We start from the raw sequence: 26251 nt of genomic DNA, 5'->3' as shown, positions 1-26251 counted from the left end.
TCTAGAGAGAAATTAGGAAATTTTGTGTTTTGAGGGCTAAAATGAGAAAAACCTATTTTTACCCCATATAACCCCCCGTAAAACACTGTTCCCATGGTCTGATCATGCTGGATCGCAAACTCATTCAAGTTTATCCCGCCTTATACAGTGGAACCTGGATAATTCGAACTTCTTTAATTCGAAATCTTCTTTAATTCGAATTTTTCCCGTGGTCCCTAGCATTTTGTATTAAAACAATGCTAAAATAACGTGGATAATTCGAATTTTATTTTGGATAATTCGAATTTTTAAGTGCCAAATCATTAAATTATTACTCTAAATATATTCAAAAATAATAAATAAAAAACATATTCCAAGCCACATTTGACGAAATGTTTGCGTTAGAACAAGTGCCAGCCCTCGCGCGCCTGCGTTTAGTCTGATGACTCATACCTCCCCTCCCGCCACCGCCCTACAGGTCATTGTACCCTACACTCCCTTCCCCTTTCTCCTCTCCCACCCACCACCACTGACCTCTTTTCAGTGTCGCATTGTGCGTGGTCTGTATCGGTTTGCGTGAAGGCCGTTACCTAACGTAGTTTTGCTGTTGTCTTAGACTTTTAGTTTCAAGTGATTACGTGTACAGTACTGTAGTTTTAACGTACCGTACTGCACTACTGTATACATTAACTTTTAGTGAGTGTAACTGTGTAGTGATCATGGCATCAACCTCATCGAAAAAACCAGGGTCTTATAAAACTTTGACATTAGCTGAAAAAGTCGCTGTGATCAAAGAAGTGGAAAAAGGAGTCAAGAAAAAATCTTGACCGGCCGATGAAGAAGAAACGCCAGTACCGAATGCAGCCGACGCCATGACCTACCTGAGAGAAATTCGGCGATTTGTGGAGAGCAGAAATGATGTCGGTGATGTACAGTTTAAATCATTAGATGTTTTAGAATCATTTATCATGGCCGAGAGATTAAACTCAAAGAAACAAGCCAAAATCTCTTCTTTTTTTGTAAAACAATAAATTAGATTTGATATGTTTTTTGTTTAACAATCAGTCAATACGGTCTCCAAACTTTTAGTTCTCTTTGGCCGATATTTTTCTATTTCTGTCCTGTTGTCCTGTATAGGGCCTATTTTGCTTAATATTTTGCTTTGGACTATTGGTAATCGTGTGAAGTTTGCGTGCAGTTCAGCTATTGCTGAGGACATTTTAAGGTTAGTTAATTTTAGTTTTGTACATAATTTCGTTGTCGTTTGAGCGATTGCAAGTTATTTTTATTGTATACTATTACTGTAATAGGCATTATTCAATAAATTAATGTTCAAATAGTATCAATAAAGTTAATAGTTTGAATTTAAAACGTGTTTTTATTGTTTACGGCCCTGGTTATAAGAACTTATTTAATTCGAATTTTTGGATAATTCGAAGTTTTTAGCTGGTCCCTTGAGGTTCGAATTATCCAAGTTCCACTGTACCTTCAAACCAAATTTTATCAAAATCGGACAAAATTTTGTTAAATTTTGTTCATGGACGTATATAAAAATGTGAATGAATAGTGTTTTTCGCCTCTAGGGACATCAAAATGAAAAAGTATATCGGTCCCGGCTCCAGGTCTTACCGTGCCACCTATGGTAATAGCTAATTCCCTATAGGGAATTCTTCGCTAAAAACAAATCACACTTATCTGTCTACTTTCGTTTACCACATGCAGATATTATTCCTATTTCTTAATTGCCCTTAATATTCCTGGTCACAAAATGCCTGAAAGAGAGGGAGTCTGTTGTCCAAGGTTGCAGACACAAGGGTGTAAAACTTCAAAAATAATTTCATGGTAGGTTAGCCTCTGGATCGAAAATTGCAATATAAAATGGTTTAAGTTACCTTTTGTGTCAAACGATCCATCAAAAATAAACTAAACATATAATTGATTTCAGGTGAATCTTTGAAAAATTACAATGAATCCCAGAAGTACCAGGTGTCCGGGCAAGAGGTATCAAGAAATAACTATCTTGTGCAATATAAAATACCCCTGCCGCAGCAAACCTGCAGGCTAAGCGAATTTCCATTTGCCTAATTGGATTTACATTAAAATGTCTCCTTAAAAATATCACATTAATTCCCTATTTAAATAGCATTAGTTGAGCGGAGCGAGCGAAGCGAGAGAAGCGAGCGAAGCTCTTTGAGATCGGACCTTATGCAAACTATGTAATCAATTAACTCAATAACGGCTGAACACATTGAATCCAAACTTACCAGGGGTATTTCGACAAATATTTTTGATGTTACTAAACAAACAAATTTCAATTTGATAATACCTGTACACTTTTAGACTGAAATAAAATTTGCAATGTTTAACATTAGTCTTATGGGTTGCCATGTTGGTTACGAGATAACAACATAGATGTAAACAAAGAATCGTAGCGTATGTGACTCGACATTGTGTACCCACGGGCACCTCAGCTTGCACATGTGCAGATGGCCTAGGTACAGTTCCTGGGGTAACTGCTTGTAATTACAAAAGACAGTACAAAAGAAAAGGCCAGTCCGATGAACACCATTAAGCATTGATTAATAATGCAGTACACAGATTCGCATTACTATTACTGTCGGCCTTATACAAGCAAACTATTTCTTTTGGTGATTCTTATTTCTATTAGTTTTGTAGCAAATATTGCTTTATAACAGCAAAAGAAAATCTTCATTATTGAAAATTATAGAAACTGCATTTCCGAAGCAGGTATTCAGTATTTTCAAATGTTGATAACAGTAGCCTATCCTATATAAATACAGTTGCTAGGCCTGTACAGAAGTCACGTTGCGACTATAGTAATTATTAAATAAATACCTAGGCTTATATAGAAGTCCCACTTTTAACTAAGGTGTGCAAATAATTGGCTAGGCCTGTACAGAATCGGATAATGGGAGGTTCGGATTCGGATATTTTCGGATTTGGATAGTTCAGCGCAGTTAATAATAAGCTGCATATGCATTTTGAACCTATAAAACACTGTAAAGCTGTGTAAATAAACTTAAATGACGATTTTGAATCATATAGAATTTCAAATTAGCCACGTCCACAGTTTTTTCTCTCTTGAAAATCACACTTCTATTTTCACAAGTTGGTTGCTTGAATTAAGTACACTAGAAGCCGAAATCTTCACACAACACTTTAGCTCAGCAGAACTTATGTCAAAACGTTTGGGATTGTTTACTTGAGGTTATGTTTTATGTTGTTTCCTGGTTCTCACAAGACAAGGAGTTCTATCTCAAGTTTATTTTCACATTGTAATTCCTTACGTTTTTGGAACGGATTAAGTGGCATTCTGCGGGTTTGCCAAGTTTAGAAAACATCACTAATGCACTAAGCTGGGCTCTAGATTTGATGTTGGGGCAAGTTAATTAGGGCAATTAGGCTTTATAACTCTGTAAAAGGTGTGTATCCCTGAATTTATAAATTTCATTCTTCACTTATTCACTGTTAAACATAACTCAGTAGAACCTTATTGAACCGAGAATTACACTAGCCTACATAACTTCATTACCCCAAATAAATTACCAAGATGATTTTTTAAATTGTATTTGAATAGTATATAATCTTAGTCTGTTAAAAATGGATTGCGTATCAACAACTATTGCAGTCCTATATATTGTTATGCAGTATGGTCCCAAATTATTGTTTTTGATTTTGAAACATCACAGTTCATTTGAAAAAATTAAAGTTGAAGCAGCCCAATGTCAAAGTCACGCTTGTGCAATAGTTTTTTTGGGGACACCGAAACTGCCACGACGTTTTACGGTCATGCTCCATACTGAAACTGCCACGGCAATTAGTGAGGATTATAAGGGTGTTTTTGAGAGGGCTAGGAACACTGAAACTGCCACGGCGGATTCCCCAGATAGACGGGGAGAAACGGGAGACTCAAAATTCCCATTTCTGTCTTAACCTTTTCTTTCACAATAATACGTTGATTGGAAAATAAGTGATTGATTTGCCCTTTCGTATTTATATTTTAGGAGTTATTTTACGTTAATTTAAGTTTTTAGTGTTGCGACTGTTAGAGTATTTACTTTATAAGTATTTATTCCGTCTCTTAAGAATATATTTGCTTTAATGAATAATTATTTACCACTAAGAAACAAGTTTTATCTTTCATTTACCACTTTTATAACACTGCATTTTATATGATCTGTTCGACGCTTTTAATTACACGAGAGGTGATCAAATACTAATATAATACTGTAAAACTGTAATATTCAAAAATAGTTTTATTCGCCCAAGACGCTAGGTTGCAGAACTACAAATACTGTATCCAACCATGGTCTGCAGAGGGGCGTTCACGTGGAATCTCAGTGGAATGCCCTCCTATTAGCTTGACTCGCGTAATATTTTTCAAATTCCGTATTTCTCAACAGTTTTGTGCCATCCTTCAGAGAGTTAGTAGTAAGGGTGTGTTAGTTATACTTAGTTGATTGTCTTTCGACGGAGGATAAGATATTTGAAACGAAGAGAAAGGGCGCGGCGTTGTTAGTAGACGGCTACCGTTTTGTTATACAAAGTGTGGTGTTAATAAGTGGTTTTGCTAGAGAAAAATCGGGGAGGATGTCGAGCAAAATGCTTCACATATTATATATATAACAACGAGTAACAGTAACTGAAACGATTTTAACGCGTACCATTCTTCAGTCACTGTAGTGGGTTGAGTTTAGATAGATACCTCTAGCTTTTGTCGATATTCTTTCTTCGATATATATTTCTTCGACTAATGGCCTATTAATATGAGGTGTCGCTCGATGGGGCCACCAAAATAACCCATTTTTGGTTTAAGAACAAAATTTGAATACAACAAAAAGTTCACTTGCGTGATATAGAGACGTGTACAGAGTTTTGTTTTCTTGTTGTAACCCATTAAAAAGTTAACTGGTGATGTCCATACTTTTGCCCAGCCCTGTATATGTGAATAAACGAAATTTATAATTGAGGTATATTACTAAATAAATATGCAAAAACATACACCGAGTCTCATTTCATTCTAATTAAACATGAGAAAATGGGAAACAAATTTGTGTTGATTTCCCACCAGGCGTAACATCCGTGACAATTTTCTGTGATCATAGAAACGACCGAGATTATTACTTGCGATCACGGAAACGCCTAAAAATGAAGAATCGGCGTAAGAAACTTAAACGAACATCCGTGATTGTATGTTACGATCGTGGCCAAATCCGTGATAATTTCTAGCGATCAAACGTAGAAATAACTGTGATGGTAAACTACGACAGCAATGATGATGACCGGTGATGATTTCACAATTGCGGCAACATTCGCATTCATCTCCAGCGATTATTTTAACACCCGTAACTATTTTTTGCGATCGACGAAAAATTAATGATCATCTTGCACTCGCGGCTTAGTGTGTGATGATTTATCGATATTGCGCCAATATTCGTGGCCATTTCTACAGTAGTTTCTCGCAATGGCGTTTTTCGATTACGCAAAACGTGTAAGCTTTGTGTTTTCGGGTGGATTTTACGGCAAATATTTGACCATTTTTATTTTCCGGTGTCTTACTAAATTCAATTACAACTCATGGACTTTTTCCTGATACTTAAAATTCACGTGCTATTCCCGGTTGCTAGGTTGGCAGAATTAGGTGACCCTGAATTATCACTACAAGTAGCCTAGGCTATTAGGATTTATTTTTTATCAACCGTATCTAAAATGTATACTTATCAATTTTGAAGTTTTTCTGGTATTATTAATGTAAACCTACACATTATTCGCCTTATGTATACAAGTATAATTGTATCTGTATATTTCTTGTCCTAGTCTTGTATTTTATTTGTATTTCGTACTAAACAAAATCTGGACAGACTCGAACTCAATTCTGAGTATTCTAGTCATCACAAAGGATCTCATACTTCGACGCCAATTCCTAAGACAATTGGAACGCAGTGCGCGCAGTATTTCCAACTCATTGCTGAAAAGCATGTTTTCACGGTATTCCCAGCCCATTTCTAAATTAAATACATTACCTCCACCGCAGCCCGCAGCAAACCTGCACACTAAGTGAATTTCAATTTGTTTGATTAGATTCTTACTAAAATTGTCCATAAACAAGACATATTTATTCCCCATTTAAATAACATTAGATTTAACAAATACCTAGGGTTTACTGCTACGGCGAGGTTAAGTGTTTTTTTGCAAAATATTAATAGTATAGGATGAAATCAATAAATTCGCCAAATATGATCAACATATTTATCACAATTGTGTTTTATTTGTACTTCAGGACACGTATCCTGTTGTGCTATTATTTGCATTAGATTATGTTTCTTCTTGTGCAATTTTGACGATGCCTACCTACACCTTGGTATATTTATAAACTGAAAACTTCAAATCTAATGATAAAATATGTGTTTATCGAGTTCTTTAACGCCAGTAATTCACTATAACGGGTTAAGAGCATTCATATAATACATTTAGTAAGAAACATTTTACATTCAATTGCAATCTTAATCCTTTAGAACAATATTATTTAATTATTTCTGACTTCATCGGTAGTTAAATGGATTTTCTATTGATACTTGATTTAAATAAGTACAAAGTTAGTATGGCCTCTTTTAAGTAGCGACATGAAAAGCATTTAACTAAGTTATGAGCAAAGTAAAGTGTTGTGTTTCAAAATCGTCACTGTGATGAGTGAGGGATATTCTCATTCCCGTTTCTCCCTGCACGTTGCCAAACCAACCTCCCCTTCCTGAGGAATCCGCCGTGGCAGTTTCAGTGTTTCTAGCATTCTCAAAAACACCCTTATAATCCTCACTAATTGGCGTGGCAGTTTCGGTATGGATTATGATCATAAAACGTCGTAGCAGTTTCGGTACAGCCGTTTTTTTACAAGCTTTTACAGACCACTGGGGAGGGTCGGGTCTGATAAGCCATCTATTGTTCACCCCCAAGGCAATTCAACCCTCATTAGTGCCACTCAGCTGCACTCAGTGGGGAACCCAATACACAAATCAATCTTTTAAACGAATAAAAATATTTGGTGATAATTGTTTTATTGATATTCACCTTGATATTTCATTAAATTTGGTGTAAAATTTGACAAAAATCGGCCAATTTATTAATACAGTACCAATAAATTACATTGGTAATTAAATAATAGGTAAAAATTAACCGATTTTCAACAAGTTTTACCCCCTCCTGTGCGCTATGTCACAAAAGCTGATACCGACATGGGTGATTAGTAACCATGGCAACTTGTTGAATGCGTGATGAAGGGAAACCCAAGAAATAGAAGAACAAAGAGAAAGTATAATGACGTTGTTATCTTTATACCCTTTTTACAATTGCTGTTATTGTTATTATCTTTATGTAAGATTTTATAATTTTGTTTTATAGGTTTATAAAATAATTATTTTTAACCACGGGAATATCAATTTATAATTTATCATTGTGCTTCTCTTCTGAAACAGCAATACCGGATGCATAATAAAGGTCAATGACCTAAAACATCATGATTGTGCAATATTGTATTTTGATGTTGAAATTCAAATCATGACAAAAGTTTGTATATTTACCCTGGTCCCCCCTATCATTTAATCATTTAATATACACAATCAATGCCAAATAATCGTGGTTAGTTCTAATTTTATTTTTGATTATTCAAAGTTTCTACACAATAAGACAATCCAAAGTCAAACCGGGCAATGAAAACCCAAAAAACAACGTATCTTGTCCTGTGATTGGAATACCACTCGCCAGTCCTTTCGATTTAGGGAAGTAGCGCAAGTCTATATATAGCTTCAAGGTCGTACCCACCCCTTCCCCCCTCAAGGCCTACTCAACTCACTGTTGCTACCCGTTACCCGGGATCCTTTCGAGGTCATTGCCCAACCCCTCCCACCCTTCTATTGTGTTGCCTTTCTATTGTTCCTATTCTGACTTTTTTCGGGAAACATTAAATCTATTGTTTACGTAACAGCACAGAAGTAGGCTAGATTGTTATACTTTAAAACAGTACTGTAAAAAAAAACGATTACGCATAGCGCCCCTAGTATCAGGAGACAAGCACGAGTTGACCATGGTAGTTCTTTTCTGCTTTATGTCTGTTCGTTCCAGACGAATCTAATCGTAAAGCAAAACAGCCGATAACGACTATAAACTAGACATCGGTATTGCATTATACGGCTTCTTTGTCCTTTGCTGTTACATTGTGTTGGAAGTATTGCTGTAATTTTGTCCTGGGAAACTAATGATGGTTATGAAGATTTAGTTTTCTGTCCAAAACGTCAAAATATGTTGTCTATCCGAAAAAGTCGGATATATAACGGATAGTGTCGTATATCCAATTTAGGCTCCGTATCCGAACCGAACCGAATCCGACCCGATTTTTCGGATATCCGCACACCTCTAACTTTTATAAGTAACTAGCTGGCCCGACAGACGTCGTCCTGTCCTATTGTGGTTTTATGTCACATGCTCGTTCATTTTCAAGATGAGCTCGTTCGCATGGCTCAATCACGTCCTGGTTGAAGTTCGTTCGCTACGCTCACTCACCTTTAGGTTGGAGCTCGTTCGCTGCGCTCACTTGCCTTCAGGTTAGCTCGTTCGCTACGCTAACTCGCCTCCAGGTTGAAGTTTGTTCGCTACGCTCACTCACCTTTTGGTTGCAAATTAGCTGTTCTCATAAATTAAAAATAAGTATAGTGCTGCACCCTGTTGGTAAACCTATTAACTTTTTAATGCTATTGAACATCACAGAATCAAATTGTTTAGTTGCACCAGCTGTTAAGATTCTTTAATTCCATTTAAATATCAGTACTCATAAGGTTAACATTGGAAACTCCAGAGCCTCTGGGGCGGAGCCCTATTGACGGATCTGCACCAAACTTCACACAAACCTTCCTTGAATAATACTTAATAATGCCTGAAAGTTTCATTAAAATCTGTATAGCGGTTTTGGAGTCCATAAAGGACAAACATACAAATATACAAACATACAAATATACAAACATACATTGGATTTTATATATATAGATAACATAGATAAAAAAAAGTTTGTTTTACCTTCCCGCAGCTGATTTTGGGTGATATCTGGTTTCCATGGCAACAAAACCTTGTTTGTTATTTGCAAAATTGATGAGTAAATATGCAAAACAAGAAGCCAGATATTTATAAACATCATAAAATTAAGAAGAAACAAAATGGGGGGAAAATAATAATAACTAAATAACTAGTGGCACTGCGTAGCGGTGACACGAGCGGCACTCGTAAGTCAGCCGCCGGGCCCGCAGCGGCTGTACGAGTAACGCTTGTAAGTTGGCGCCAATGGGTTTCTTGAAGAACATGGAAATTTTAAATTTACAATATTTTGGAATTTTCTCCGTAACCATTAGGCGCATAGTAATGCTTCAATATACTAAATTATTTTTTTTTAAGCTCTACAATATGGTTTGGTAATAATTTGCTAATTTTTTGTTTTTAGGGTCATAAATGGGAATAACCAACTTTTACCCCATAAAACCCCCCATAAATACCCGTTCCCATAGTCCGATCATGCTGGTTCGCGAACTCGTTCAAATAACTGTAGGTTTACACGTTTATACCAAATTTCATCAAAATCGGAGGACACACATATATATAAGGCCTATATAAAAATATATAGCCTATTTATATATATGAATTTGAACGGATGGTGTTTTGGCCTCTAGGGACCTCAAAACAAAAAAATACCTAAATCAGTCCCGGGTCTAGGTCTTACCATGAGTTCTACAGTAATAGCTTATTCCCTATATGGGAAATTCGCTCAAAGTTATTTTTATTTTAAAAAACTATGGCAACATGTCATAAGTACAACCAAGATTGTGTCTATAAGTTTTATGGCCATATTTTAAACACAATGCAAAAAATCTACAAGTTAAGAAAAATGCAATCTTTCCATGTGACCAAGCTGAATCATTTCTGGCCATTCTTAAATATTACAGTTACAGTTAATTGAAAATCGCGAAATCATAATGACTGTCGTCAATATTATGCATTTAAAGCCAACACTAGTGTTTCAATTAGCTGACTTCTCGGTAAACATAATCTGATATTCACATTAGTGACCAAGTTGTTGTTATGGTCAGAAATGATTTAGCTTGGTCACATGGAAAGATTGCATTTTCCAAACTTGTAGTTTTTGTTTTTAGGCATTGTGTTTGAAATATGACCGTTAAACTTTGTACACACAATCTTAGTTATAGTTATTTCTTGATACCTCTATCCCGGACACCCGGTATAGTTACCTTTAAGGATAGCAGTTGACTCCTCTTTTCGCTCATCATACACTCTTGTCCCAGCCACTTCACGTAGTAACTTCAGGCGCTGAGAATCAGGAGCTGTGGCCATTTGGTTGATCTAAAACCCATTTTGGTTTAACCTACTACTTTCAGGGTGAAACCTTTTGTATTCATTTTGCAAATGAGTTATGAAAATGCATCCAAGATTAGTTGTTAGCAGACATAATGCTTATTGGTAACTCAAAACATTAATAAACTTGTTATTGGTATAAACACACCTAGATAAATACTTTTAAATATTAATCTGCAAGCAACCGCATGTTTCACACCAACACTAAACAGTTTAAAATTTTTTTACAGTACTGTATCAATTGTATTTTAAGTTACATCAACTAAGAAGATTCATAAAAAATTTCATTTCTATTTCTTTTCTCATTTTCTGGTGGCCTTGTTTTTTAGCCTAAAAATATAGCCCAAAAGAATTAAAAATGCAACTTAAAATGTATTTTTGGGCTATCTGTTGCAAAGCAGTGTACAGAAAGGAAAAACAATTTGCACACTCATGTATTCTTACTGTTTGAAATAATTACATTAATTAATGTCATTAATGCCAACTAAATATGTTTCAACCATTAACTTTAATTAAAAATAATACAGGGTGGTCCAAAAAGAACTGACACATTTTAACATAAATTTTTATTTACAAAATTTTAACTACCGGTACGTGATAACATTTACATATGTATCAATAGAAAAACTCAAAAAGCTTTTGGTGATATTCAATAAATCTCAATATGGCCACCGTTTAAGGGTCTGCCGGCGCCATATAAAAATTCAACTTCCCGTCAAACATTAACATTAAGTAGTAAAGGTGTGTGATATGCTAAATTTTGATTTAATGCCGGCAGAGCCTTAAAAGGTGGCCATATTGAGATTTATTGAATATTACCAAAAACTTGTTTTTTAGTTGTTAAAATTTGATAAATAAATACCTATGTATATTAAAATGTGTCAGTTCTTTTTGGACCACCCTGTATTACATGCACAAGAACAGTATCCTTATATATAATACGTGAAGGCGATTTCTACTTAACACTACTCCTCCGTTAATTGTGGACGGATTTTGACAAACGACGTGTTAAAACAAAGTATTTTTTGTGAAGACGCCCCCTTTCACCAATTCCTGTAATAAAAATCCTCGGGGTTTGCCCCACAGGCCATCAAAGTTGGAGTTTCTCCCATAAGATTAACATGGGGGAATCTAAATATTTAATAGGAAACTTTGTCCCCACTAATTTGAGAGAACGGCTGGAAGAAACTTGGTAGAGGTGTCCAAAGAAAGGTCTTAGTCTGTAGATGATTTATCAAAAGAAAAACTAATCAAAATCCCTTAAGACCCTGCCCCAGAAGCCTTTAAAGATCCCTCCACAGAGTTGTTTACATTTAGGCCGTGTGAACAATACGTTTTAATGAAACAGCTGTTCATTTTTAAATTGTATTTCAAACAACACACATTTATTGGGAGTTACTGAATTCTACCAAATAAGTATTTGCAATATTATTTTCTGATTTTAAAATTGATTTTCTTCTTTATCATGTCATGTTTTGCAATATAACGTTCCATTACGAAATCAGTGGAAAATCCTTTTATCACAACAATTCTTAAATTATTTCTTATTGAACTATCTTATATCTATTGTACGGGTTGGTGTCTGCCTTTTTCACCACTTTTGCCTACATTTTATCATATTATTCTACACATATCAAATAGTTATGTAAAAATATTTGATCTTATCGTGTCTAATAAAATCCAAACATAGAAACTTTATCTAAAATGGTACCCATCTTGACAAATTATTTGCACCTGCCTATATTACAAAGATGGTACAAAGAGGAAATACTATTTAAGCAGCTACTGTCATGACAGAAAGGTCATATTCCTTTTAAACTAAATCACAAAATCCTTTATAGGATACGTTGATTAACAATATGTAAACGTCAATATATACGTAACAGCCAATTTACAGTATTTTTGCTTTTTGGAAATGTCCCATTGCTATGTCATTTGCATTATTTGTTGCCTATGAAGCCGCACGACCATATTAACGAGGAGGCCCCTAACAGTACAAGAATAAAAGCCAACTTCACTTCAAGTATTCCACTACACCTAACATTCCGTAGGGCGTACAGAGATTATATTGACAACTTTATGTTATTGATAAGGCTGAGACAACTAACTGACATCCCCCATGTCAAGGAACTCCAGCTTTAACAGCAACCCCACAATCAATAATTTCTCAAAACTATGATAGAGGGTTCATTCATTGGCACAGAAGTACGATATGAACTGACGCGACGTGACAAAGGAAAAATCAAACTTACACTGTAACGGATATACCTCCCTTAGAAGTTAGAATATGTCTTCCCAAAAAAATATTTTCTTTTGAAATAAAATCATATAACACTGATGAAATCACGAAAGTGTTTAACTACAAAAGATCCATCAATACGGTTTTAATACTATTTAAACGCTCTTCCAAAGGAAGATATACCATATAACATACTAATAATAACTCCGATGACGCACGGTATGGGGAATATTTTATTCATTGAATGATCAACCTAATTTGGCAATTAATATCATTATTGTTTTTACACTTATTACTCTTTAAACAATGCTAAATGCTCAAAATATATATATTTCACCCAATTTATCGCAGTTAGATGAATTAACGTAAGCCTTGAAAGTAACCGTCGATTTCGACGGGTTTCACCTAGTAGGTAAATTGATAAGGTGTAAAAAAATGTGTGAATAAGAATTTTCATCCCTAATTAAAATGTAGAATAATAAAATGTATTACCTTTCCTTGTTTGACAATGTAGTAGGGGTTGGACCTTGAAAAGCCTGCAGATTCCAGCAAGTTCATGACATCTGAGCGAGGCACCATCTTTTTGTTAAGGAAGTATTGGTCTTTTTTGGCACCAATGACTCGACGTAGAACAATCTCATCTTTTTCGATCTAAAGTAATGAAAAATTTTAAAGCTTTAGCTATTATAAATTTATGCAATAAATTAGGGGTGTGCAGATTTTTTAAAGTTTGAATAGTTGAATGAATAATCTAATATTCGAGCCCTGCTCGATAATAATGGGTATATTCTAACATTCCAATAGTAAATAAACCTAGAAATAATCTGTAACCTCAACCAAATTAATCATGGTATTCTGTTGTCTTATTTCATCCTAAGTCCTAACATTTCATGCTTCAATTTATAATCATCACACACAAGTTAAACTGCGACTTCAGCAAATGACAATCCCTACCATTTCTAAGGCCGATAATTTTGTTGTATCATTATTAATTACCAAAAAAAATTTTGTAGAACGGTTTACTTGTAAGACAAAAAAAAGATAATGGGCCCCTGTAACATTTTTCCAAACTAGAGGCTTGGGAAAAATACAAAAGATTTTTTTAGAAATCCAAGATATACAAAACTTTTAGAAAATCGTTCTTTACATGAAAAAAGTAAAAAAGTTATATTTATTATATTTGTTTGTAAATAATATAAGAAAGAATGTTACGTCACACCGCAGTTGCGGCATTCTCTACATTTTTATTCTTAACTTTTGAATCTCCTGTGTAAAATTATATAAAGCAATATCTAAGACACCGATGTTTTCTGTTGAAACTGAGCAGTTCTATTCATACTTGAAGGAACCGGAGACTTTTCCTCACATGGTTTTTGGCTACTAAAAGACTAATCGTCACTTAGGTACAGAAACTAGCTAGAATAGTAATGGGGAAGTTAAGTACATGGTACTAGTGCTAGATTTTAACTAGCTGGCTTGGCCACAACTAGAGCTTGTTAAGAGACTTTAAATAGTGGACAACTTTCAAAGGAATTGTTTAACACTATTAGTAAAATATAATTTTCAATCAGTTTTGGATCTGTTTACTTACAGGCAGCCGGTTGTCAGTGTTGTCAAATATGATTTCAACATATGCAGTAACGACCCTGGGTCCTGTGCCTTCATGTAGCAGGGCCTGTCTCTGCTCTGGCCGGAGATGTGAGAATTCATCACTCAGCACAAACTGAATAGCTGTAGCAAATACATAGGTTAACTAATACTACCTGGCACATCACTGTGGTACTGCAGCAAAAACACCTGTTTCACAGCTTAAGTAAGTCTTTGAGTCATGGACATCAACTTATAACTTGTAAAAAATGTAAATTTAATGTTGCCAAACAAAATATTCAATAGCAAAATCCAACAAAATGTACGTGAGCCATGTAATAGTTTTCCTGTAGGATCGTACTGTGTACAAGCCCATTTCTGCAATTTATATCAGTTCAGTATTAACCATTTTGGGAGCTTATTTTTAAAAGTAAACAATCTAAAGAATCAACGTTTTTTTTAAGTACAGTAGCCTACACTACCAATCAACCGATGCTGTGGGGACTGAGGCTACCTCGGTTACCAAGAATCTTGGATGCTCGGATGACACGGAAGTCACATAGATTTTGAGGTTAGGAGTTAAGGTACCACACTAGGAATTCAAACACTTATAGAATATTAGTTTAAAAATATGTAGTGAATAAAAAAATTTCCGTATTGCCAAATAATACTAAAAAAGGCTGAAATAGGCCCCACCTGCTACAGTGAAACCTTGATAACAACACTCTCATCTATTCTATATATAATTCAGTTTTGAAAATCTTTGTACAACTAAATCCAGAGTTCTACTGGACCGATTTTATTAATTAATGGGTTGTTGGAAAGCTTAATTTGTGTAGATTTGCAAATAATTATGAAAATTTGTTTTTGTTGAACAATTTCAAAAAAACACGTTTTCCATAAGAAATACATTGAAAACGGTGTTTTTCACACTTTTTATTTGTGTGAGACTTTTTGTTGCCTTTTTTTATTGTTTCCAGGAAGTGTATGGTATCAATTTGTAGGAAATTTTATTCTCTTTCAGAATATCACCTTCCACTTTAGTCGATTTCCTCACCATTTAAAAGTTATTTACAAAAAATGTAAACAACCTCCGAATTTATAGTAATGAGAAAATACAGAGTTAGGAATTTTTTTGTTAAACATTGTACAACTAAATCTAGACTTCTACGGAACCGATTTTGTTAATTAATGGGTCATTGGAAAGCCCAACTCATGTAGATTTGCAAATAATTATGAAAGTGTAATTTTATCAAATCTTTGTGGTAAAAAAGTAAAAAACTGCTTTTTTCAATTTGCTGTTTTCAAGTTTCTATTTGTAGCCAGCTTTTGGCTGCCTTTATTAAGCATTTTCAAGAAATGCATAGTAGTTATTTGTAGTAAATTTTATTTTCTTTCAGAATATCACATCCACTTTGGTCGATTTTCCCTTCATTTAAAAGATATTGGCAATAATGTAAGTGATCTCCAAATTTATAGTGGTGAGAAAATACTGATTTAGATATATTTTTGTTAAACTTTGTACAACCAAATCTAGACTTCTACCGGACTGATTTTGTTACTTAATGGGCCGTTGGAAAGCCTAATTTGTGTAGATTTGCAAATAATTATGAAAGTTTGATTTTATTACATATTTGAGGTAAAACAATAAAAATAAACAATATTACATTTAAAACACATTTTTTTCCAAGTTTATATGTCCAAGTTTATATTTGTAGCTAACTTTAGGCTGCCTTTTTTGAGTATTTCCCAGAAATACATGACTTCAATACTTTCGTGTTTTGGTGTACTTAAAGTTGTGCTAAAATTTTGAAAATTTGCACAGAGCTTCTTGGTTAGTCCTACTTGATGGCTATTTTGTTGGAACTTTAAACTATTTACCGATCTAATTAATAAAAATTGATATGTATGGTGAAATAGTTTTAAATCGTGATTTCTAACATGAAAAAGTTAGCATGCGATATTTTTTATTTGTTTTTGGGTTAGAGAGGTTTTGTCTGTGGCTAAGTTGTAGCCAAAAGCGTGATGCGTAAAATATATATTTTATTTTTATTTTTTACAATCAGTGGTTCAATAGATAACTTGGGTTGAAGAGGACGGCAAATTTAGCATTTCACAACGCATGGAAAGAACTACATCGTACGATGCGACTGCTGAGTGGACTTTTAATTTACAGTTCTAAGGACAAGAAAAAGATGAATATACAGATCACCAGTACATTCATATTATTTATAAAACATCTTTCTGTATTACCAGCTTACATTTTTCACTTATATTAATAAGAATACATCATAAACAGGGTGTTAAAAATAAGCGGGGAGATACTTTACCTAGTAATTCCTTGGGTCAAAATAAACAGAAAATCAAGGATAACATTTTTTCCAAAATCGTTTCGTTAACCAGATATCCGCCATTTTGTATTTTTTACATACAAATATTTTTCTTTGCATTTTTCCAACCGATGTTTATGAAACTTGGTATAATAAACATTTAAGCACAACACAAACATGAAAAAAGACGATGCTAACATAAATAGTTACCATAAATGTTTCTTGCTAGTGTCGTGTTTACATAACCTTAAAAATACCAAAAACATTAATAAATAGTTTTTCTTCAGCCTAATATGTTGAAATGCAGTGTATAATTAAATATTTCGGACCATTTTTTTATATGGTAGGTTCGCCCATTATTGTTTTTGAAACACCATGGTTTATTTGACAAAAAGAAATTAAAGCAAAACAAAGAAATAGCCATCCTTAGCTTCAAGGTCAAGCTATCCGCTTGCACTGACAATCATCTGCTCTTTACACAACTGATGTCTGCTGTGCGCTTGCTATCACACAACAGTTTGTGATTGGGTGATTAGTCCAGGGCAACTTGTTGAATGTGTGGATGAAGAGAAACCAAAGAAAGAATAGAAGAACAAAGAATAAGCGGTATTTTAGTCATCCATTGTTATCTTTATCCTATTTTACGACTGTCGTTATTATCTTTAAGACTAAGTACTATGATTTTATGCTGTTTTATGAGTTATTTAATGTTTTTATCAACATTATGTTCTGAAACAACATATAGTAGTAGCCTATGCTGACTATTGTAGCAGTAGCTTGCAGTACTAGACTTTCTATTGTTCTGTTCTTTACGAGATTTATTGCTGTACGCACAGTGTTGTGTAAGTTTTGTTTTGCTTGAGTAAGCGTGATTTTAAACGTTACAGTTTTTATTATTGAACCAAGGTTAATGACTTAACATATCACGATTGCGCAATACTATTATTTGTAATTTGATTATGTAAAATGTACTAAATCCGGTTACTCCGGCCGTTTTGTAGTCTAGCCAGTGGTCCGGTCCCGAGGTGGCCGAACTAGAGGGAGTCTACTGTATTCATTTTAAAATCTCAAGTAGGGCCTACCTACTTATTTTTTTTACTTTTCTTTGGGCAGGAACATACTATTTCAGAAAGTAATTAATGTTTCTTATTGAAAAAAATGTATTTAGGCCTATAATGACCTCGGATAATTAGGTGTGTAGGCTACTATAAATAGAGAATTGTTCAGTATGACGAAAAATGTAGTTTACTACACGTGCCATAAGTTTCTTTTTGATCCTCGCTCATTTTTCAACCTCGGTTTTGGTATGAGTTGACATCTACCATACAGTAAGTTAACAACCGTTGCTTAACTTGTTGTAAGTTAACTTGGTGATGCTGAAAATATCATCAGGTTTTAATCATCTTAGTTTTGAAACCTCTACTGAATATATATAATTATTACTTTGGTATAAATGTCCCAGCATATACTTACCATAGAAGAAGTTACTTTTTCCAGACCCATTCCGTCCAACTGTAACACAATACAAATAAATGATAAAACAGGTACAAAACCAGAGTTTATCATCTAGAAATCTATAGGCTAAGAGGTCGGTCGTACACATAAATGAAAATTATGCAATATTTAGAAAAAAAAACTTCATAGACAATATGAACATTTTCAATATGGCTTAATTATTTTAAATAGAACAACCAAGTAAGTTTAAAATAAAATCTAACTGAGCAGGTGCAGGAAAGTTATCTTATAATCAGATGACCCAACTGCAGTTAAATCAAACTTTCTTTGAATCGGCAAGCTGGTTTGAGGTTAAAGGACCAAAACTAAATCAAGATGAAACTCTATTTTTTAATTCTCATGCTGCACAGTTAAAAGAAGGATATAATTCAGAAATAATCTTTTAGGACCAGTTTATACCAACTACTGGTAGTGCAAAATTCCTCAGTATGAAACTGGATATTAATCTTTCTTGGGATAGCTGTATTTTAAATATTATTAGTAAATTAAATTCAGCCTGTTATAAAGTGATACTGCTGGTACTGAGTAATTCTGGGAGTGTTTCTGAAGGTCTAAATCCCGGAAGGCCTAAAAGTACAGTCAATGAAGAAAACTTATCCACTGTTACGGTTTTAGACCTTGTGGAATTTAAACCTTGGGCACAAACCTATATTTTGTAAAATGTTTAAAAAAAGAGAGTTGCATTGCGACGCCAGAGTTGAAGGGGAGGGGTTGAATAATGCAACTAACTCTCATGTCTCTCATTTTACTAGCACAATTTTAGGGAATGGGCACACGGGAGGGACTAAGGCTAAAGGTGTAGTGACGTCATATCTCTAGTGGCTAATGTCTACTCTTGAGACAACACGATTACCGTAACAAAACGATGTGTTTTCAGTGGCGTTCGTGGCATAGTTAGTAGCGTTTCGATTTGGTGTTCAGGAGGTCCTGGGTTCGAATCCCGCTGGTAGCACTAACTTTTTGTCAACAAATTTTTCATATCAGCAAGTTTGGTTGGTTAGGTTAGGTTATGACAGTTTAGTTTTATAATACTAAATTTTTTAATTAATTTTATAATTAATTAAAAATTATAAGTAATCATTAATTAGATTTGAATCTTGTACAGTTTTAGCGAATTTCCCTATAGGGAAGTAGCTATTACCGTAGGTCTCATGGTAAGACTTAGGCCCGGGACCGATTTACTTTTTCATTTTGATGTCCCCAGAGGCCAAAAACACCACTCGTTCAAATTTTTATATATGTATATATATATATATATATATATATATATATGTGTCCGTGAACACGATAACTTGAGTAATTTTTATCCGATTCTGATGAAATTTGGTTTGAAGGTGTAAGGCGGGATAAACTTGAATGAGTTCGCGATCCAGTATGATCGGACCATGGGAACAGGGTTTTATGGGGGGTTTTATGGGGGGTTTTATGGGGTAAAAATTGGTTTTTCTCACTTTTGACCCTCAAAACACAAAATTTCCCAATTTTTCTCTAAACCTTCTTAAAAAGCTTAAAAAAACAAACAATTCAGTATATCAAAGTGTTTTTGTACGGTTATTGGTTACGGAGAAAACTAAAAAAATGGTAAATTTAAAATTCCCATGTTATTCTTATGGAGAATATTGTAAAATGTTGTAGTTTGCTTGTTTATGGATATCTTTTGATCAAACTTGGAATATATATTCATTTTATACTAAGCAATAATTATTTTACTTAAAACACACACTTTATTAGTTTCCTTGTAGCAGCAAACCTAGGTACTCCTTAAACCTAATGTTATTTAAATAGATCAATTGAAAATCAATTCAGCCAAATGGAAATTCGCTTAGGCGTCAGGTTTGCTGCGGCGGGGGTATTTATATTATCAGCAAGTCTGGTTGGTTAGGTTATGTTATGACAGTATTATTTTAAAAATTAAAAAATTATTTTATAATTTTAAAACAATATTTTATAATTAAAAAGTTAATTTTATAACTAAAAATAAAAATTAAATTAAATTTTTTCAACTTAGCGGTTTTAGCGGCGAACGCTGACACTACAAGATCAGCCTTAGTCCCTCCCGTGTGCCCCACCGCAATTTTAGGAATGCTTAGGATAGGATAGGTTAGGTTAGGTTGGGTTATTTAAGATGAGGTTAAATTCAAATTTACTTTATTGTCACATAAAAACATTTGACATAGCAAAGCTATTAAACTGGTGACATTGTCAACTCAATCTAAACCTAAAAATACAATTGTAAATCACTGTAATTTATACGTACTGTATTCAAAACCATAGTAAATAATACAATCTAACTTATGAATTTTTTTAAATGACAATTTCGACCACAGATATAGTACAAGGTTTAAAAGTAATGTTGAAAAGACACCAACAACATACATGGGAATAAAGCTGTACAATAAGTTACCAGTAGATTTAAAATATATAGCCAATACAATGACATTTAAAAATAATTGGTCAAGATGTTTGTGAAAAACATTTATTGTAAACTACTTTTGAAATGAAAGTTACCCACTACTTTATTTTTTTATTTTAAAATGTAAGATTGAAAATTTAAGTTTTATATTTTTATCATTCTTTGAAAACGTCACCCGTTTTTTAGCTATGCTATAAACAAACTTTTTGAAACAATAAAGTTTGATTTTATTTGAAAGTTAATGTTAAAACTAATCATATTCCATTAGCTGTTGAACAAAGAAATAGTTGTTGCTCTTTAATGAATCATCCCCATGAATACAATCACATCACCACACGTAGCCAGAGGATCGCTAATCTATAAAATTCAAAGGACTACTAATTAGTTTGCGAGAGAAATAAACATTGGTTCAAGAATATCGTCATAATGTCAAAATTTAGGTCAAAAACATAATAACTCTTTTTAAAAAAATACTAGTGGTCGTCCAGTGGTTGAAAACTCGACCAAAAACATGTAATGTACACATATTGACTATTGGATACTGAAATAGACATCCCACCTCAATGGATCAGCTTTCGCCATTTTTTTTATAAAAAAAAACAACAAAAAACATGTAGTTGTGTGAGCCAGTCACCCCCCCTCAGGCCCACTTTTATAAACGGGCAGACTGGGCATATGCCCAGGGGCGCCGGCGGTTGGGGGGCGCCCGAGGAGCGCCCTGAACCACCGCCCGCACTAGGAAAAATAGGGTTTTATCAGCCGGGATTTCAAAAATAAAAAGGGCGATTTCAACTTGTAGTTAAGTGATTTTCCCTTATTGCAAAAGTAAATAAATACAACAAAATTGAAAATACTCGACCTTCAGGCACATACTACTAGTAGTATATGTTTTCTTTGCTTCAGGTTATACCTCGTGTAGTCAGGGAAAGGCAGACAGCAGTGTGAACCGGGCGCACTCACTATAATATCAGAGGCAGGGAGGCCTGCATGGTGGAAGGAAAATACGATGTGCTATTCCCGTCATATTATGCTGACGTCACTCAGATTGCAAACACCATTTTACCATTGAGAAAAATTATAAAAACAATAAAAATCAAAACAAAACAAATAATATATACTTATATGTTAATACATCAGCTGATTTTTTGTTTGCAATTTGGGCGACGTCAGCAAATTACGGGAATAGCACGTAGGCCAGCTGTAGTCTACAGGCCTTAGGTCTATGGTTGACGTGCACCTCATATCCCTCCCAATCCCACAAGTCACAACTACCAACACTACCAACTACCGCGCGGCGCCAGTCCAGTACAGCAGTACTCCTCCCTCAGTAGTCACTAGGTTGTGTTCGTGTTGTGCCTGTTTCACAGTCGTCAAATCAGTCACAACACAACCTAAACTGTGACAGTCACTAGTCAGTGTTGACACTCACACTGCAGTAAGTGAACCAGTAATAAATAAATAGAGAAGTGTTGATACAAGTAAGTAGGCCTATAAAAAAGCATAAAAAACCTAGTGGAGCCGAGAGCCGCAAGCGGTTGGCTCAAAGAAAACAAACTCAAGAAGCAGTTTTAAAGAAAGTGAAATGTATTAACCAGTATTTCCACTGATACGGAATTGAAAACTCCTTCCCGAAACAAAACTGTTAAAAAAACACGCTAATGTATAAATATATATATGTATAAGCCTATAGTAGAACCATGGAAGAAACATACTCCCTTAGTAGAATCTCGTTCAATACGTGTATAATGCAATGAACTGCACACTGTACTGTACTGAACAGTAATCAAATCACTGCGTAGTGCATTAAGCTATCGGCGCAGGGCAAGAGGCATTCGCATCGCATAGCAACTACTGTCAAGTTCATTGCACTCACCCCAACCCCCAACCCACCTGCTGTGAATTTCGGCGAACTAATGAGTCAACCCTCCTTCCCTCTTCCCCTCCCTACACCGCAGTGGTCAAAACCTTTATAGTTATACAATATATATATATATATATATATATATAAGGGGGGTGCTGCTTTTGGGTTTGCCCAGGGCGCCACTGACCCTTAACGCGGCCCTGTAAAGGATGTGTGTGTGGACGATTTGTTTAGTGATGTCAGGACACCAACGTTATAATTATGTGTATTTTGAATTTTATTGGATGTTTTCGTTTTATTTTAGGGAGTTTCAATTCAGACCTAGGTACTGGAAATTGTGTATAGTATGAGTAATTATTGTATTGTGGTGATATTGATTATGGAAGAGGTAGGTATGCGATGGAAGGTGATATCATTGACTAGGCCTATACACTTCTCAATTGATAATTACTCTTTCTACTGTAGGCTGCAATAAAATTTGTCTTTATACGTGTAAACTAGCTGTTCTGAATTATAGGACTACACCGTTTTAACTGACTACTACCGTACGTAGGACGGGCTAACACCTCGTACTATACTACATTTTAAATAAGAAAAGAGCTTAGAAAAGAATTAAAGCAAATAATAAGCTACAAACCTATGGGAGAGGCAATATCTTTCAAATATACTCATTTTCCAGATATTCTTCTAACGAGTAAAATGCCCTCTCCAAAAGGACATTTTTAAAGATAGTTTAAATTTAGAGAATGAGACAATGTTTTTAATCCCAGCGGGTAATTTATTGTAAATTTTTGGCCCCATATACTGAGGGGATAAATGAAAGATTTTAAGCCTATGTTGAATTACCTTTATGTAGGCTACTAAAAACTTTGACCAATAGGCCTAGTGTTAGGAGGTACTTGATAGACACTACAAGGTCATATTTGTTAGCAATTATATAATCAACCAAGTTGGAAAAGGACGGTTGGACTGAGTCTAAAATAAAACAAGTTGGATTAACTTACCAACAACATTGTGCCGAGGATCAAATGGTTCAACAACAGTTTGTTCTCTGTAACTTTTGAAGCCATGTATGATTACCTGAAAATATAACAAATTAGGCCTATTTAAAAAATACCAACGTGTAACTTAGGTTTATGTAAATATTACAGGGTGTGTTAATTGTGATCATGGACAGACTGAAACTTTATTACGGTACTTAAATGTTTCAAAAACCATATTTCTGCATGGAGAAAGAAAAAACCGGAAATATCAAAGGTTGGACAACAATTGTTAGGAAATGGCCACTGATTAGGGAAAATGTAATGAATGCTTGGGAAGAACTAAGTTATACATTTAAAAGGAAAAATGTAATAATAGAATCTCCTTAAAAATATTACATTTATTCCCTATTTAAATTAAATATAGTTTAACGAGTAGGCCTACTTAGGTTTGCTGCAAGAGGGCAGCAACATTTAAAACAATTTTTTTTCAAAAATGTTGATGTTTTAGAATGAAATAAAAATGTATTTTATTATAGCCAAGGCCTACAATACTTCCGATTTGATAGTTTCAATCGATTAGCATAGCCCAGTTAAGAAACTGTAACTTAGGCCTACCCATTTATTCTTATGCTTACACTAACTTAATGTCTAAACGGGCCTAGGCCTATGCTAGAATAATTATAGGGCCTAGGCCTAGGTACTAATGATTACAAATTAGATTAAATCAGTCATCATAAAACTGATAGATTCTTACTTGTTTGATAAACATTTTTGTAGGTTTTTGTTGTTAAAGATGCGATCTCAATATAGGCCTATTTTATAGCTAGAAGGCCTGGTCCTATCTAGAGTACCGTAAACGTAAACTAGGATAGTCTAATAAAACACCACTTTCAGTTTATATAGGCCTAAGTCAATATAAAACTGCAGTTGATCAATGATCAAACTTGTAACTTTTCATTTAGGTTAGGGTTCCAAGAACCATAGCAAATAACTATCAACGCCACAAGCATAACAAATAATCAAAATTTACACAACCTCACTTCAAGTTCACTTCTATGAATCTACAAGAAACAAATAGAGGGATTAGGCCGATTAGGGAAAAACAAACCAACAATAACAATTCCTATTTCCTACGAGTTTGTTGTCCGTTGTCCGCCGAACCCGAACGCGTTTACGTACGTACGTTCTCAATCTCAATCTCAATCGCAATAGAGTCCGCCATAATGAAATTTGTATAGCAGTGTAAAAGTAGAACAATAAATATTAATTGTGATCATTGATTATTTGCATAAGAACTTATAGGTTTCTATAGTCAATTCTATAATAATGAGGCTACGTTTCAAGTAATATTACATAATATATATATATTTATATATATATATATATATATATATACTAGCTGTAACCCGCGTGCTTTGCCAAAGGCGGCCGTGGCTTTGCCCCGTTTAACTTTTAATTTTCAAGATGATCTCGTTCGCATGTTCGCATGGCTCAATCACGTCCTGGATGAAGTTCGTTCGCTACGCTTACTCACCTTTAGGTTGGAGCTCGTTCGCTACGCTCACTCACCTTTAGTTGGAGCTCGTTCGCTGCGCTTACTTGCCTTCAGGTTATCTCGTTCGCTACGCTCACTTGCCTTCAGGTTAGCACGTTCACTACGCTAACTCGCCTCCGGGTTGAAGTTCGTTCGCTTTCGCTATGCTCACTCACCTTTTGGTTGCAAAGTAGTTGTTGTCATAAATGTAAAAGAAATAATAGTGCTGCACCCTGTTGGTAATCCTTGTAACTTTAATGCTATTGAACATCATAGAACAGAACCAACTTGTTTAATTGAAACAGCTGTTAAGATTCATTAATTCCATTTCTCATCCTATACTCTAATACGAGCAATGTTTGCTTGTATGTATGTATGTATGCTTGCTTGCAAACAAGATCTCGAAAACGGCTCCGACGATTTTCTTCAAATGTTGTAAATAGTTTATTTCTGGCCTAAAAACGAGTTTACTGCAGTTAGAACTGCCAACAAAAATCTAATTACGTAGAAAAATGAAACTGAAAATCACATTTTTTTAACATTAGTCTTATGGGTTGCTAGGTAACCATGTTGGCTGAATTAAATAACAAGGAAAAAGTAAACAAAATACTAGAAGTTGTAGCATGTGTTCATAATAAGCCAACTACCCACAGTATACTAGCAAATTACAAATACAGTACAAAAGGAAAAACATCACTTGTTAATATTTAGCAAAGATTATACTGAAGATTACTCGATACATTGTAGTCAAGGGTAGCAGTGCGAAGTCTGGAATCTGTTTATGACGAATAGATTAAGGTATCTGCAATCTTAAAATGCTATGGGAAGGGAAGGAAACAGGTCTGCGTCGTAGGAAGTGGTAAAGGAAGTAGTAAAGGCAATCATAAAATAATATCGGAATGGAGGGAAACAGGTCCGTGACGTAGGAAGTGATGAAGGAAGTAGTAAAGGCAAGCAGTCCGGAGTGTGGGGACTGTTTATGACGATAAGATTAGGGTATCTGCAATCCTAAAATGCTATAAGAAGGGAGGGAAACAGGTCCGCGACGTAGGAAGTGGTGAAGGAAGTAGTCAAGGCGAGTATAGTCCGGAGTGTGGGGACTGTTTATGTTGATTAGATTAAGGTGACTGCAATACTAAAATGCTATGGGAAGGAACGAAAACAGGTCCGCGACGTAGGAAGTGGTGAAGTAAGTAGTCAAAGTGAGCTGTCCGGAATGTGGGAACTGTTTATGACGATTAGATAAGGGTATGGGCAATCCTAAAATGCTATGGGAAGGGAGGGAAACAGGTCCGTGATGTAGGAAGTGGCGAAGGAAGTAGTCAAGGCGAGCTGTCCGGAGTGTGGGAACTGTTTATGACGATTAGATAAGGGTATGGGCA

General features: G+C 34.7%; 1 protein-coding gene across 1 annotated transcript in view; it reads right to left on the bottom strand.

The window, feature by feature from the left end:
- The window catches only part of LOC128985282 (structural maintenance of chromosomes protein 3), a 96374-nt gene extending 71880 nt beyond the window's left edge, over positions 1-24494 (bottom strand). Inside the window, exons 1-6 of the mRNA XM_054404676.1 lie at positions 24090-24494; positions 23357-23432; positions 18037-18075; positions 14238-14377; positions 13139-13297; positions 10284-10395 (exon numbers count right to left, since the gene is read on the bottom strand). Of these exons, the coding sequence (XP_054260651.1) occupies positions 10284-10395; positions 13139-13297; positions 14238-14377; positions 18037-18075; positions 23357-23432; positions 24090-24104 (541 nt within the window). The 5' untranslated portion in view covers positions 24105-24494. The remainder of the gene's footprint in view (positions 1-10283; positions 10396-13138; positions 13298-14237; positions 14378-18036; positions 18076-23356; positions 23433-24089) is intronic.
- Positions 24495-26251: the final 1757 nt, after the last annotated feature.

Source organism: Macrosteles quadrilineatus, unplaced genomic scaffold (genome assembly GCF_028750875.1).
Source record: "Macrosteles quadrilineatus isolate MER2022 unplaced genomic scaffold, UCM_ALF_1.0 Scaffold_1__1_contigs__length_201487025, whole genome shotgun sequence".
Classification (NCBI taxonomy): domain Eukaryota; kingdom Metazoa; phylum Arthropoda; class Insecta; order Hemiptera; family Cicadellidae; genus Macrosteles; species Macrosteles quadrilineatus.
Note: the sequence above shows the minus strand (reverse complement) of the source record. Positions and strands in the feature narration are given on the sequence as shown.